This window comes from Apostichopus japonicus, chromosome 7, assembly GCF_037975245.1.
Source record: "Apostichopus japonicus isolate 1M-3 chromosome 7, ASM3797524v1, whole genome shotgun sequence".
NCBI lineage: Eukaryota > Metazoa > Echinodermata > Holothuroidea > Aspidochirotida > Stichopodidae > Apostichopus > Apostichopus japonicus.
In genome coordinates, this window is record NC_092567.1 from 15,994,038 (window position 1) to 16,009,365 (window position 15,328).

A 15,328-nucleotide genomic window follows, 5' to 3' on the forward strand; every position below is an offset into this window, starting at 1 on the left:
GAGATAAACTGTAAGTGGATACAGAGAGAAGGTAGGAGATACACTGTATAACATTATTATGTTATTGCTTGTGAAGGTTGGGTTCTAGGAAGTAGACAGAAACTGCTTTAAAAAAAGTTTTCCGACAATAGTTTTTGGGCTGGGGCTGACAAATATTGGGGTGAGGGTGTCTAGCTACGCCACTGGATTCAACATTTTATTCAGCCAGTTTGGGAGTGAGCTACAACAAGTTTTGCTTCTGCCAAGGTGACGTAGTAATATTGGTTCATCTATAGGTAAATGCCACGTGCCAATATATACATGGCCAGTGAATATCGCCGCTGTAAACATTTGGATACACTTCTCTAGGGTAAATTGTGTCGGCATTCAGGAATGACAAGTTAAAAAGAAGATTATTAGCGATGTTTTCGTTTCGTGTGTATTCAGAATACATCAACATATTTACATTATAAACCCATCTTATGATGGAACCAGTTCCACTAACAGTTGGCCACAAATGATCCACCTGTAATATTGGTCATTCACATCCTTATACGTTACTGTTAAGTAACATCGTGAATGACAACTTTGTATTCAAGGATCACCTTTATAACTTCTTACTTTTTACGTGTCATGTATTCGTTTACAATAACTCCCTCTATGGGATTATGCAAACAAAACACATCATAGCCATGTTCTATGACTCTGAACACAAAGAAAGGAAAGACCAAAAAAATAAAAAATTACTTTCACTTCAAATGACTCATCATTATTCGGTCATATATCATACTAAATGATGTGAATACTAAGTATGACACAAAGATGATATACTATATTCAACCATTCTTTCATTAAATTCCATGATTTCTTTCAATTTCAATTGATTTTACACAGCATATTTACGTATGCAAGGTAGGATCCAGCATTCTGAAAGGTGGCGGTGCTGAGGATATGTATTGAAACCTACTCCGGTGTAGGGGTTTTCCCCAGAAAAAAATCAAAGTGTGAGACATATTTAGGCTATAAATTAGGTCTACATGCCCAGTTGTGCTAATCACTACTTTTACCATTTTTGTGTAGAGTTAAAAGAGGGACAGGGGAGGTTTAACTCAATCCACTTCTCCTGGGTCAATGCCTGAATGCATCAAAACAGATCTTGGTATAGATAACAGATTTCATGTATCTACACCATACCAGTTGCAAATGTTATGTAAGAACAACACACGATGAGCAAACTCTTTGCTTTGGAACCTTGTTGTGATTAAATGACAGTTAGGAAATGAATACCGTACTGTAGCATTGACATCACCTTTCCGTTGAATGTGGACTCACTTCAAGTTGCAATCCAATAAACTTAATCATGGCACTGATCAGATACGGTGATATACAACACTACTACCTGTACCATACAGTACCATGATCTTCCCACACGGTAATAATAACCCTCATAGATCACAAAAGTAGGATAACAGCCTTTTGCAAAACCTGTTCCTTTGATGGACCAATTGAACTTCAAACGCTGAAAGTGACATAATGTGATACTTTGTAATGACAATATAAGTATACAAATTGTAAATAACAGGGATGAGCCTGGGGTAACAAAAAAAATCACGGAACTTTGCAAAACTTTGCGGTATAGGCTCCAGTTTGCGTATGCTACAGTGTGTTAGGATAATAGTTTTTGTCCCCGAGTTAGAAAAGAAATCACGTATATACCGCGAATTCGCGGAAAAAGCTCATGACTGAAATAAAGCTGTGAGAAAACTTCTTTACATCATTGAATGAAATGTGCAAACATATGACAAAGACAAAGGAATTAAGAGTTCAAACTTGAATAAAATTTGACAACCATAATAAGCATAATTAAGAGAGTTTGTGTGTTGTGTACAGGTGTATCTGTGAAAGTATTTCTCAAATATTCAACTTGCTTAGCAGTCTTGACACTAAATCCAGCAAACCACTAGCCAGCTGGGAATTCTATAACTTGACATTATTGCCCTCTTTCTTTACATGTCCCAAATCAAATATTACAGATGGAAGGTTTGTTAGTTTGAACTGTTATCCTTAGAATACAAAACTAGGAAGAAGTCTTTGTTTATTACCTATGAGTTATATTAAGTAAAGTTAACTCACAGAGTACGAGCAAAATGTTTCTTATCAAATGATAAAAAGGGCAAGTTTAAGACTACAATAGCAACAATAAAGGACTTCATTACAAATTGTTGCTGGCTTTTGAAAGACTTCATTGAATCCATTGAGGACTTGTTCCAATCGCGGTAAATTCTGGGGGGACTTTCAATGCAAATTTGGTGAGCCTTTATGGTCTGCCATGCCACTGTGGTAAGGATTACAGCATTTCCACACAACAATGATTGTTAATGTTCTGTGACTGTAATTATTCAAGATTTGAATAGCACTTCCATAGCCACCAAAGGATACTTAATGACAGTGTTAATATGTGCTATACTGAAACTTAACCAGTACAGAGGCCTGCTAAGATCCAAGTTTGACATCAGATAATCACCTTGCATCAAAGGCAACTCTTGGTCTCTTTATCTTACAGTTTTGGGAAGAGCTATGATCCAAGATTGAATATTCTCTCAACACCTACCAAGACATTTCAAATCACCCGTGCAATGCAATGCAATATTCAAGAGTCGATGATAAGAATATATATATTAACTTCCAACCTCAGATAACCACATGGCATGAAAAGGCAACTCTTGGTCTGTTCATAAGTTTTATTTACAAAGAGAGAGAGAGAAGCATTCTCTTTGAAAGTAGACCTTTAATAGTAGACAGTAGACTGAAAGTAGACCTAAACATTGGTGGCACAGACACAGACTCTCTTTTCATCTTACTGATCATGATCAATGTTAGAAATTCAAATATCAGTGTCATATATAACAATTCACTCAAAGTGCCTTGCCAATAACCTTTACACATTACTATTTGAAAAAGAAATCAGTATTGAACATTGAACACTTCGGTGTGCTCACAACTTTTCTGTAAAACGTTTACTTTAAATTCCAAGATTTCATAATATCTAATTCCTAGTCTGACATTTAAGATTTAAGCAAACAGCACACAGAAGTAATATTTCCTTGAGACCGTTGGCAGTAAATCAGCTCTTTGATGATTCAGCAATACTTTCCCATTTGTTCAATTCTCTAGCATATTTGCTAAACAATACTCACTACCTTTAAAATGAACTGATGAAGAAATGTTGTATGTAAGACTAACTGATGAATAACATTTGTACGTAAGACTAACATATTAACATGACCGGGGACAGCTTCGGGAATGAAATCAAAAAGAGAAAGCAAAAACAAAGTCGGGCAGGAATGAAGAAACGTTCTCCTAGTTCCATTCTTTAGTCCGATACAAATTCCAGAGCTGTTTTATCACAGTTTCGTTTAGTTCCATGGTTGGTTAATTAATTTTCCTGGAAGATGCTTAGCTTGTTCCTCCTCCTACTACTCCCTTCTTCTTCTTCTTCTTTTTCTGCAACCTCTCTCTCCAATCACCTCTGATTGTCTCAAAGTTGGCATTGTACTGGGCCTTACCCCTGAAAAGAGTCAAATATAGATATAGATATAGATATATTAAAATATAACGATCAACCAATCGCAACTACTGAACCAATTGGTGCCCAGCTGGGCCTTTTTTGACACAACCCCTGGACACATTGCTTTAGCTATATGCATTTTTTGTAAGATTAGGAATGCTGGTTACAATGTGTATGGCAAGGGACCGACTGTACATTCCAATATGGCACAGGGCAGTGACAAAAGATAACTCCGCACTCTAAATGCCATGCTCAACATTGTCTTAGTGATATCAGTGCAGTCAAAGGTTACTCATATGTAAACGATTGTGGTAGGTTAAGTTGGGGTTAGCCTGATATGCAGATTTAGTTGGGGTTAGCCTTATATGCAGATTTAGTTGGGATTAGCTTGATATGCAGATTTAGTTGGGGTTAGCCTGATATGTAATCAATAATTGAGGTAGACGGTGTTACCCTCTTCAAGTGTCTAGGCTGATTGAACAACTAGATAGCACTCCCTTCATTGCCACATTCTACACATGAACAATCCACTGTTTGTAACTATGCTTACTTGTATGGGTGAATAATCAAGGAATCAGAATGAGAGCACATGTACTTTCTTAAAATTGCATTTTGTGTTGAAATTACTTAAATCTGTTGGAACCAATCACCTCCACCAGTAAAGATAGGAGAGGTACCACACAAAAAAAAAAACCATCTCTAACTTCACTCAGCTGATATTGTACCGGATATTAGGAAACTGGGCATACGAAAGGTTTGTGAACGAAAAGCAAAAAAAAAGAAGAAAATATTATTCACATTAACTTTTAAATGACAATATTGTCTGGATTGAACAGTTGTTGACGGCTGCCTTATTAGTAACAAGTGAACTTGGTCTAACCATAGAGATCATTTAGTCACATTGTGGGATTTTCCCACTCATCGCTTGGTCATAGTGGCACCCAGTACCAACCAAACCTCCCCCTACCCCCCATTCCAAAATGAGAAGTAGTTTTTAATTGAATTGAAACCCTATGCCTTTCAGAAAACCTCTGGTGATTTAACTCTCTTGACATACTTTTCAATTTGATCTTTCTTCCATTCCAATATTCTCTTCTGGTTTACTACTTTGTGGTCTTCCTCCTCGGACGACGAGCTCCCTTCCTCTTCCTTGGCTTGCTCCTGTTTGATCTGTTTCCATTTCTCGACTAGGGAGTGAGGAATCTTCTTCTTGGCTAAAAGTTTTTTCTCCTAAGATCAAGAGAGTAAGACAAGAAAAATGTTGTTTAACAAATGGTGGGAGGAAAAAAACAAACAGCATATGAAAAAAAGCCCTATTAAATATATACTTCGATAAGATGACTGCCCTTCTATCAAAAACAGAAGAGAAATCATGAATATTTCAATATTGCATCAAATGGTAAATACCCAAGTATGTACATTGCCTAATACTTTTGGCTTTCTTGCAAGTGACACTTTGAAGCAAGATGTTCTTAATTATTATTTCAGAAGGAAAAGATGAGTTGATAATATGCATTGGGCTTCCTTTCATATGATATTTAAATTTAAAAATTGTTTTCTCAACTATCACATCGAAAGCAGATATGAATTTATTAATATATAAAGGCTGAATCTAATCCATACCTTAGCTTTTTTAAGTTTCTTAGACTTGCTGCCTTTCTTGGCTGTCTTTGGTTCTACTGAGCTGTCGGGGGAAGCGGTCGTCTCATCCACTGGTTCACCATCGATGTTGTCAAACGTCGGTTGGGCGCTATACAACTGAGGCAAGGAGGACAGCTGTGCTTGATCGTAGATCAACTGTGGTTTACCTATGATAGCCACATTGCTCTCTGGTTCCGGAGGGGGTGCGGCTGGTTCCTCCAATTCGTCTTCGGGGGGCGCTGGAGGAGGCGGTGGAGGTGGCGCTGCTAGGCTGGCTGGTAAATGAGGATCTGATTCCGACGATGGCAGAGGAGGGGATGGAGATAGGGGCGGAGGGGGCGGGACGTCGCCATCATCTGGAGGCGGTGGTGGTGGGGAGGGTGGCAAAGGGGGTATATCCAACTCAGTCCCTGGTGGTGGAGGCTCGTCTGGAGGGGGAGGAGGGTAAGGTTCTGAGGGTGGGGGTGGAGGAGGAGGATTAGAGACTGAGTCTGGTTCTGGAGGGGGAGGTGGGGCCACAGCTAACACCTCCAAGGCTGGGATAGGCGGAGGGGGAGCTTCTTCCTTCACGGTGATTGGTGCCTCCTTAAGTTTTTTCTTCACTTTGGATTTTCCCTTTTTGCTGCTCTTCTTTGTGGTCACCTCGGAGGAAACTTCTTGTTTGCTTCCCTCTGTGGAGACAAGTAGAACAGAAAGGTGTCAACATTGCCTTTATTGAGAATGCATCTTTTCTCACATTGGTTACTGTGACATCGCCAGCTCTGAAATAGACTGAAAAAACAATTATTAAAACATGCTGTCATGGTTATAGAAGATGCGCATAGCAAATCTATCTTTATATCACCTGATCAATGGCACTCCCCTTTGAATTTGACTCTCCAAAGTGACACAACGAAACCAAGAGCAGACTTATTCTAGATAACAAACACATTCCTATCAAAATAAAAAAGTATCAAAAACATATTCAGTTTGTAAACAGCTACACTGAATCTTGTTGTCAATTACAGCATTGTTCCGACTATTTCGGTAACACATTCCTAAAAACAAATTCTCACCATCGCAACAGACACTACTATAGATAAACACATTTTGGTCTCATACGGAAGCCACGGCCACAATTGTTCTTGTTCTAGTAATTTTTATAATTCAGTTTGATTATAACATAATGCATCTCAGCACTAGTAAGCTTCACATTCCTAAAATTTTCACTGAAGCTGTTGTAACTGTGTAGTACCTGCACCTTTATAAGTTCCATAAACCCTATCATTAACCCCTACATGTATAAGGTCATGGCCATCAACTGTTCCTTTCACTAGCAACATTAATGCCAGGGATATACTCTGGTGGCATCGACGTTTTGACCAATGCCGTTGAAACGCTTGTCTCTCATTTCTTACAGATGCTTTTGGATCGACTTTGTGGAGCTTACCAGTAGACGAAATCATGTTCAACAGCGAATCCTTGTTGTAAACAGCGCCCTCTACAGACGACGCCAGAGTGAAGGCTGCCTGCGAGTCTTCCTTGCCCGTGACGCCTATCTTCTCCTGTTCCAGTTGCATGGCCTCCAGAGGATACTCCCATTGGGACTCTCCCGTGGACTGCTTCATGTAGAAGTACTGCTTGTGGTTCCTGTCAGGGTCAAGAGAGGAAAACAAAAAAAAGGGGAACATGATAGAGAGACAGGGAAGATGAATTAGAAAAATCAGAAGGAGTTGATGATGATAATGATGAAGAAGATGATGCTGCTGCTAAAATTACCAAGGAGAAAAGAGAGAGAGAGTCGAGCATAAAAATAAAAAAAAACATCAATAAGTCAGACGACTTACTGTTGACTCTGTAAACTTTCAGCAATGCATCATTTGTGAGTCACCAATGAAACTACTACAAATTCCCCCCCCCCCCCAAAAAAAATACATGAGTTGCAAAGGCAATGCCAACATTCATGTGTGGATAACCAAGTGAGGCACCATTTTAGCTCACTCTTCCAACTTTCTCTAAATGTATCACTGATTGAGCCAGCTATGTTAGCGACTCGGACAACATTCACTGTGAGTCGCACAATTACAGGACTCTACCAAGAATCATCAACATATCACTGAGCGAGATACCCTTTTTTTCTTATCTTAAAGTTTTGAGGGCCTGATGTTTTGGTCCTAGAGGGATCAGGCCCTCTAAATTTACCTAAACATGCTTTCTACAATCCTTTTCCTTCTCTTTTTTACCTCATTTGTCTGTTAAAGTCCTACAGGGTTTGAAGGAAAAGACAACCTTCTCAAATTACCCGACTTCAAATCTGTTGTAAGACAACTACAGGATAATGTTACTGTCCTGTTTAGTACTGTAGACAGGCCATTTTGGTAACTATCAGATTTCAAAGCACATGTCAGGTTTAGCTCTTTACCACTACAAATAACTGATGAGCTATCAGTGAGTTTGATGGTTTACTTAATGCTTGGACGATCCCAAAGAACCACATGAGCTGAGAACTTTAATTAATAAAACAGAGGTTTACTTAATCATTATGACAAAGTGACAGCAGCTACTTTATGCCTTCTTGGTTATTACTAAGTGATGTCTGGAGGATGTTCACAAGTGTCAGTTGAAAGCTCTCAGTAAATTAGAGGTTTTATTCATTATTCTTTTAACTTTATTTTTTCATTTAATATTTTAAACTCCCCCTCCTGACCCATTCTTACGAGGCAAGGATCAGGGAAGAATCATTACATAATACTATGTCAGCTCTTATCTCCCCTCCCGCTACCGAAACCTTCAACGAAACACAAACACTTTTATCTAATACACATATAAGACACAAATAGTCTGTTGGTTCAACAGATGTCAAGCAACATTAAATCTTTACCGACAGACGGTAGACGCATGGAATATGACCAAAGCAAATAATTAATGTACTTAACGGAAAAAAATAAATAAAAAAATTCTACAATTTCACACATATGACAATAATAAGAACATTATAAATGATTTATTGTGTGGATGACTCACCAAGTTGTACCACACTGGCCTTACAAAATAATGAAAGGTAACAGACTGACCGTACCGGGATCCAGCTCTTCAGACATCACTGCCAAATGACCTCTGACCTTGGTAGTCTCCCTCCAGTCACTTCCACCAAGTCCAAGGCTCTAGAACTACATCTACTTAAGATGTTCCATCATCACAGGAGAGAAAGAAATGTTTGCAAAGCGCATCCCTATGGGATGTCAGATCCGGTTCATTGACCCCCAAAATCCTCGGTGGGGTGACCCACTAAACAGGTTTAACCATGGGCCACGGGAGGGCATGAGAAGATTGTAGAGTTCTTTACCTATAGCCTTAGCAGTCAAAATGTGGGGACCAAGGAAATGGGGGGGGGCTGTTGAGTAGAGGGTACAGGGTATGGAAAGAATCAAAGATTAGATTCAAAGGAAAAACCAAGCCTAGACCCATTTTACCGTCCTATGAATTTATTTCCTTTGGGAAGATAGACTAGAAAGAACTCGTCTGACACAGGGAGAGGGAAAGGACAATCTAGCAATTCTATTTATTTATAACTAAGTTGGTTCCTATAAACTTGGTCATTATCAGGATTTTAAGATTCTATGTCAACATCAAAATAGGCTACCGCAATTTGATAGAAGGTCAGAGTCCAGTGCAGAGGGACTCGACATGTTAAAGTCCTCCCTAGTTTTGCAAGCTTGATGACTTATAGTGGATATGGGATAAAAGCCATTTGTCTGTGAACTGAATCACTTTGTAAGGAATGGAGGTTAGAAACACTATGACAAAGTGGTTCAGGATAAGGTATGGTAGGGAGGGGGGGGGGGGGGGTTATGGCCCTCTAATTTTGTTCTTGATACTTTATAAGGGATATCGGTACAGAGGCAGCTCTCTTTAGGTAAGGTGGGTCCACATTTAAGGAGCAACTAAAATTGTTGTCTTTTTAAAGGACTGCTGGGGGACCCAATATAAGTGAACTGGATGTAAGGCATCGACACTGTCCTGTCACTTTTCCAATGGGCAATATCTTCTGACGCTGTGAAAATTTGACAGCAGAGTGTGCAAAAAAATATTGTTCAAAGCAAATCGTAGCAGTTCATTGTTCAAAGGTACGGTGAGGCCAGATAAAGACCAAAACGTAAACCGTACCTGTCCCAATGGCAACTCCATCCGCGGGGTGCGGCTTCGCTCTCGTAACGTTCCAATTCCCAGTCTGCCGTCTCCAGTTTCCTTATCAGGTGCTTGCTCTCCAACAGGCCTTCCCTCCAGTCTTGGATTCTTGTCTGAAGATAAGATCAAACAGAAAGGCGACATAAAAACAATGAGAAACATCATCAATGTAAAAGTCATCCTCTTGTAAACGCCGGTCGAAACGGGCGGAAACGAGACGACCTAACGACACTCGCAATCATTCTGACATTGTCGGGAAACTTTGTGGAAACAGATGAATCTCTTCCAAACCAGAAGGTGGGAGGGATATGGTGATGTGACACAGCTGACGACATCACAAACCGACTAGTTGAGCTGGCCTTGCGTTCTTCTTTGACGATAAAACTTTTTTACAATCTATCAAAAGACCAGCATTGGTAGACAAAGCTATTCTGTAAAAATATTACTTTCCTTTGTCGATAAATGAGTTTAATATTATTGTAAAGAAAAGCGAAGACATTTCACAGCTCAACCGCCATCACAACATCATTGAATCTGTTGTCGCCAAGTCCATTCCCCCCCCCCAAAAAAAATTGCAATAAATTTGACATATTTTCGTTTCTTTGCCTTTCAAAATGCTATGAGGATGCATTTTTGACAGAAAGATGCAGAATATTTCCCAGTATTTGCCTTAAGCAATCAAATTCGGACACAACAATATCCCTTCAGGTTTTAAAGGCAATGGTTAACATAAACTCAAGTGAAAGACTAGCAGTTCTGTGTAGTAGTTAGGTCTACACCATAAAACACACACAGAGGGTACTAAAGTTACAAATAAAGTGCTAGTCCTCGCACTCTCTTTCATCGAGATGAGGTATAACAGAATTACACACCAAGCTTAATGTAAGCTAAAGGGCTTTACTAAACACTTACTTCTGTAGAGATGAGAAGAAGCTGGAACTTGGTGAGACCTTTCTTGCTTATGCCTAAGAATTGCAGTTTGCTGGTGAGTGTTGAAGCCAGGTCCACTATTTTTGTCTAAAAAACAGAAAGGAAAATCCAACATATTAAGCCTCTCAACAATGGACAATTCCCTCCTTCTAATCGAGAAGATGATTGACGAAATTGGAGGAAGGGGGCATGGGGTAGGAGGGTGTGAGCGAGGGGAGAAAGTGAAGGGTTTCTATACAAATCTGTCACCATAGCAATGATAGTAGCTGGAAACGATAAATTTATGATTAAGGGTATCACACACTGGATATGATCTGCTTGTCCATTGGGCTACCTCAAAGGGTAGGTCTGCTCATCTCTAAGACAAGCTGGTCTTCAGCGTCTGTTTTATATCTCCCAGTTTCCTTCTTTAAATGACAACAGTCATCCAACATTCAACACATCTTCATTCCCCTTCAAGCACTTTCTTTCTTTTACTGTACCTCTGTCCATAGGTGTGCCAACTCCTGTTCATTGGCGCTCAAGTTCTTCACCCTTTCCCACCACCCACCTCTCCTCTTCGTGTGTAAACATTAAAGGTACAGACAAATTGTCATTGAGTTATGGCACCAGAGGGTCAAAATATACTACAGGTAACCTGTCAATATGTATGTCAACCTGTTTATCTTAATGCAATAGTATAACAAGTCCATAACAAGTATAGTATAACAGGTCCATAACAAGTATAGTACAACAGGTCCATAACAAATATAGTATAACAGGTCCATAACAAGTATAGTATAACAGGTCCATAACAAGTATAGTATAACAGGTTCATAACAAGTATAGTATAACAAGTCCATAACAAGTATAGTAAAACAGGTCCATAACAAGTATAGTATAAACAAGTCCATACCTTCATCTGTTCCTCTTCTTTCATCTTCTTCCTGCTCGTGGATTCTTCTGGAGTCTCAAGATCACACTGGACTCCTACCTCCACCGTCTCTACTGACCCTGCAGTCCTCATCTTCTTGGGTGGGATTATCTCCACTTTATCCTCATCCATAGCTTCTGCAATATGAGATCAGCCAAATAATGTTTCTCAATGAATCATAACAGCATATTCATCAATCTTAAGTTTGGTAATTTCTTACTTTCTTTATCTTTAGACTGACTTTTCTACCTGTTAAATTAAATATCAGTCAATTAATCATAGCAAACTAACTGGAAAATTTTAGAGATCCTTTCAATTCCATTATCTGAGTCTTTTTAGGACTTACACCACTCGCTACTACCGATAACCTCGTTCATACATCACACAGTACCTATAACTCAATATACCTCATACAATAGAACACACTTGATGCGGTCTATGATATGGCCTAACCTATCTGTATTCCTGAAATCCAGCCTTTAATTTAATTTCATCACTGTTCATTACACGGTTATTAACTGACTCTTGATGTTCATACGATCACAAGGGACAAGTTAGTGTTCCAAGTTTGCATACCTCTACAATTTGTCTGCTCTGAAATACCATATAGTTCCTGTATTATAAAAAATTTCACAAGGGACAACCACCACACCTCTACAGGGAATAAGTTAGTGTTCCAAGTTTGTATACCTCTGCAATTTGTCTGCTCTAAAATACTATAATTCCTATATTACAAACAAAAAGAACCCTGCTATATGTTTCCACTTTACAGCAAATTTTGCATTTTGCGATGTGATACCGGATATATTTATTCCCTGCTCTACTTTTAGCAATGCGCTACTGGATAGATTATTCTCTGCTCTTCTTTTACGATAAGTTCTCACCTTCTCCATCTTCCACCTCCTCTATCTTCCTTTTCACCGTCTCTTTAGTCTCTTCCAGCTCGTCGATCCCGCCCAACTCTTCCAGCTTCCTCTTGAGATCCGACTCCAGTTTCTGAATATCCTCTTCCTCCTCCTCTTCCTCCTCCCCTTCCTCCTCATCTCCATTTTGTTCTTCCACAGCTTCCATCTGTTCTTCACCTTCTCCATCTTCTTTGATCATGTCTTTCTCTTCCGTTTCTGTTTCGACAGTGTCCAAGAGCTCCAACTTTCTAAGCTCCGCCTGAAGAACAGATATAATTTACAGGTGGTCGTACAAAATATGTTATATAGCCTGTTTCAGTATGTCAGTTTCTGCATTGCTGTACATTATAAAGTAGCTGTTACTGTAGACAACTAAAGCATATTTTTTTATAAGATGGTGGGTGACATTGCTAAGCAGATGTTTTCTGAACAAAACAGACACATCAGAGAGAATAGCCAACACTTTCAAAATTGCCAAATATTTTAAGGTAGAGTCTAACCTAGTTGACCCCGTGTGTGAGCAGGGATACCAAAAATTAACATATCAAAAGGTGGTCTCCAAATTTGAGGAATGACCCTTGCAATGTTTGTAAACAAAAACAACCAGTTTTCTCATTCAAATATTCTTAAGAGTAATGGTTGATACTTCTTGGTGCTGCGTCGGCTTCTTAGCATGATTCTAACAGCTACATCAAACCCTGATTCCTGATTTATAGGAGAGAATTGGGGTCTCATTCAACAGATGTCTTACACCAGAAACTGTCTTATTCAACAGATGTCCTACATCGGTGACTGCCTCGATCAACTGATGTCTTACTGTACACTAATGTCTGTCTCGTTCAACAAATGTCTTGAACCAGAGACTGTATCTTTCAAAAGATATCTACTGTACCCTGTACCAGTAATTATCTCTTCAGCCAATGTCTTACACCTATAATTGTCTCATTCAACGGATGGCTTACACTAGTCAGTAACTGTCTCATTCACCGGATGTCTTACAACAGTAACTGTCCCCTTCAACAGATATCTTATACCAGTAACGGTCCCCTTCAACACATGTCGTATTCCAGTAACTGTCCCCTTCAACAAATGTCTTATACCAGTAACTGTCTCATTCAACACATGTCCTACACCAGTAGCTGTCCCCTTCAACAAATGTCTTATACCAGTGACTGTCCCCTTCAACACATGTCTAATACCAGTCTCTGTCCCCTTCAACAGATGTCTCATACCAGTAACTGTCCCCTTCAACAGATGTCTCATACCAGTAACTGTCCCCTTCAACATATGTCTTATACCAGTAACTGTTCCCTTCAACACATGTCTAATACCAGTAACTGTCCTCTTCAACACATGTCTTACACCAGTCTCTGCCCTCTTCAACAGATGTCTTATGCCAGTAACTGTCCCCTTCAATACATGTCTAATACCAGTCTCTGTCCCCTTCAACAGATGTCTCATACCAGTAACTGTCCCCTTCAACACATGTCTTACACCAGTAACTGTCCCATCCATCACGTCTTATACCAGTAACTGTCTCATTCAACACATGTCTTAGACCAGTCTCTGCCCCCTTCAACAGATGTCTTATGCAAGTAACTGTCCCCTTCAACACACGTCTTACACCAGTCTCTGTCCCCTTCAACACATGTCTTACACCAGTCTCTGCCCCCTTCAACAGATGTCTTATGCCAGTAACTGTCCCCTTCAACACACGTCTTACACCAGTCTCTGTCCCCTTCAACACATGTCCTACACCAGTCTATGTCCCCTTCAACATATGTCTTGCACCAGTCTCTGTCCCCTTCAACACATGTCTCATACCTTTTTCTGCTCCAGTTCTTCTTCCAGCTGTTTATCAATATCTTCTACATCTTCGTCCACATCCTCCTCCTCCTCTTCTCCTTTTTCATCTTCTTCTTCTTCTGTGGCACCGCCCTCCTTTCTGCCTCCCTTGTCATTCTCATCCTCATCGTCATCAAAGAGCTGGTAGCGAGACAGATCATCGTCGTCTTCGTCGTCATCGGCATTTGATTTTCCCTCTGATATTTTCTTCCCGCTTCTCTCGCCCTGTTCTCCCCTTGGTTTCCCATTCTGCTCTTTCTTACTCTCTGCCTCCTTCTCTTCCTTATTATCCTCAGATCCGAGAACCTCCTTTTCATCCGTCTGTTTCACAACTTGCTCCATCTCTGTTTCACTTTTACCTTCTTCTTCTTCGTCTTTCTTCTCGCTCTCATCATGGCTACTATTATCCTCCTCTGGAGAGTCGTAGCCCACTATACCCCCGATGGCCTGCCGTCTTTGATTTTAAAGAAAATGGATTTTCCGAGTTTTGTTTGAAGTGTTGAACACTCACGTCAAATGCTAGTCGTCTGTCGGACAACCTAAGCAGTGTTTTAGGTTGTCCGACGCCATGTTTTGGTCGTCACGGACGATTGGACGACCGTTAAATGTAAGCCCTTTTTTGTACAGATGATTAAATTTGTTTGAAAACAAATAAATCATAACAATCTATTGCTAGTACAGAGTTTACAAAATTTACATCACAGAGATTTTCTTGCTAAAAATAGTCCATGGTGATTTCCAAATTTCCTGTGATTTGATACCATTGACATGTCACTATAGGCTTCCGTTGCTCACAGGTCAATGTTTGTCAGTTATCATAATAACTAAGCATAATGCGTTCATGTAGAGGTATTTCAAAGTGAATGTTTTCATGGGGACTATAGGGACATTCTGCCTTTACTAATAACAAAACGTGCTTTACGCAATTCACTTTTGGGGCCGTCTTTGATTTTAAAGAATATGGATTTTCCGAGTTTTGTTTGAAGTGTTAAACACTCACGGCAAATGCTAGTCGTCTGTCGGACAACCTAAGCAGTGTTTCAGGTTGTCCGACGCCTTGTTTTGGTCGTCACGGACATTTGGACCGTTAAATGTAAGCCCTTTTTTTGCAGATGATTAAATTTGTTTGAAAACAAATAAATCATAACAATCTAACGCTAGTACAGAGTTTACAAAATTTACATCACAGAGATTTTCTTGCTAAAAATAGTCCATGGTGATTTCCAAATTTCCTGTGATTTGATTGGCTAAAAGCCCTTACCATTGACATGTCACTATAGGCTTCCGTTGCGCACAAGCCAAGTTTTTTCAGGGATCATTATAACTAAGCATTGTGCGTTTATGTAGTATTTCAAAGTGAACGATTTCATGGAGGACTAT

The 15,328-nt window shown here is 39.6% G+C and overlaps 1 protein-coding gene and 1 long non-coding RNA gene across 2 annotated transcripts in view; both read right to left on the reverse strand.

Annotated features, from left to right (window-relative positions):
- The window catches only part of LOC139969477 (uncharacterized), a 128,081-nt gene that overhangs the window by 90,049 nt on the left and 22,704 nt on the right, over positions 1-15,328 (reverse strand). The gene's annotated exons all lie outside the window — the stretch shown is intronic.
- Positions 393-14,492, reverse strand: LOC139969472 (uncharacterized). Its single transcript, XM_071974495.1, has 9 exons — positions 13,928-14,492; positions 12,083-12,362; positions 11,181-11,335; positions 10,268-10,372; positions 9,335-9,468; positions 6,618-6,817; positions 5,171-5,859; positions 4,605-4,777; positions 393-3,547 (listed from the first exon to the last, which is right to left on the reverse strand). The coding sequence occupies exons 1-9, from the start codon at positions 14,288-14,290 to the stop codon at positions 3,436-3,438; spliced, it is 2,211 nt and encodes a 736-aa protein (XP_071830596.1). The 5' UTR covers positions 14,291-14,492; the 3' UTR covers positions 393-3,435.

Excerpts from the sequence above, each read along its gene's own strand:
- LOC139969472 (XM_071974495.1), bottom strand. The coding sequence starts at position 14,290 with ATGGAGCAAGTTGTGAAACAGACGGATGAAAAGGAGGTTCTCGGATCT. Across the intron at positions 11,336-12,082 it reads GGAGGTGGAAGATGGAGAAG|AAGCTATGGATGAGGATAAA; the intron begins GTGAGAACTTAT and ends CTCATATTGCAG. Across the intron at positions 3,548-4,604 it reads AAGAAAGATCAAATTGAAAA|GGGTAAGGCCCAGTACAATG; the intron begins GTATGTCAAGAG and ends GACTCTTTTCAG.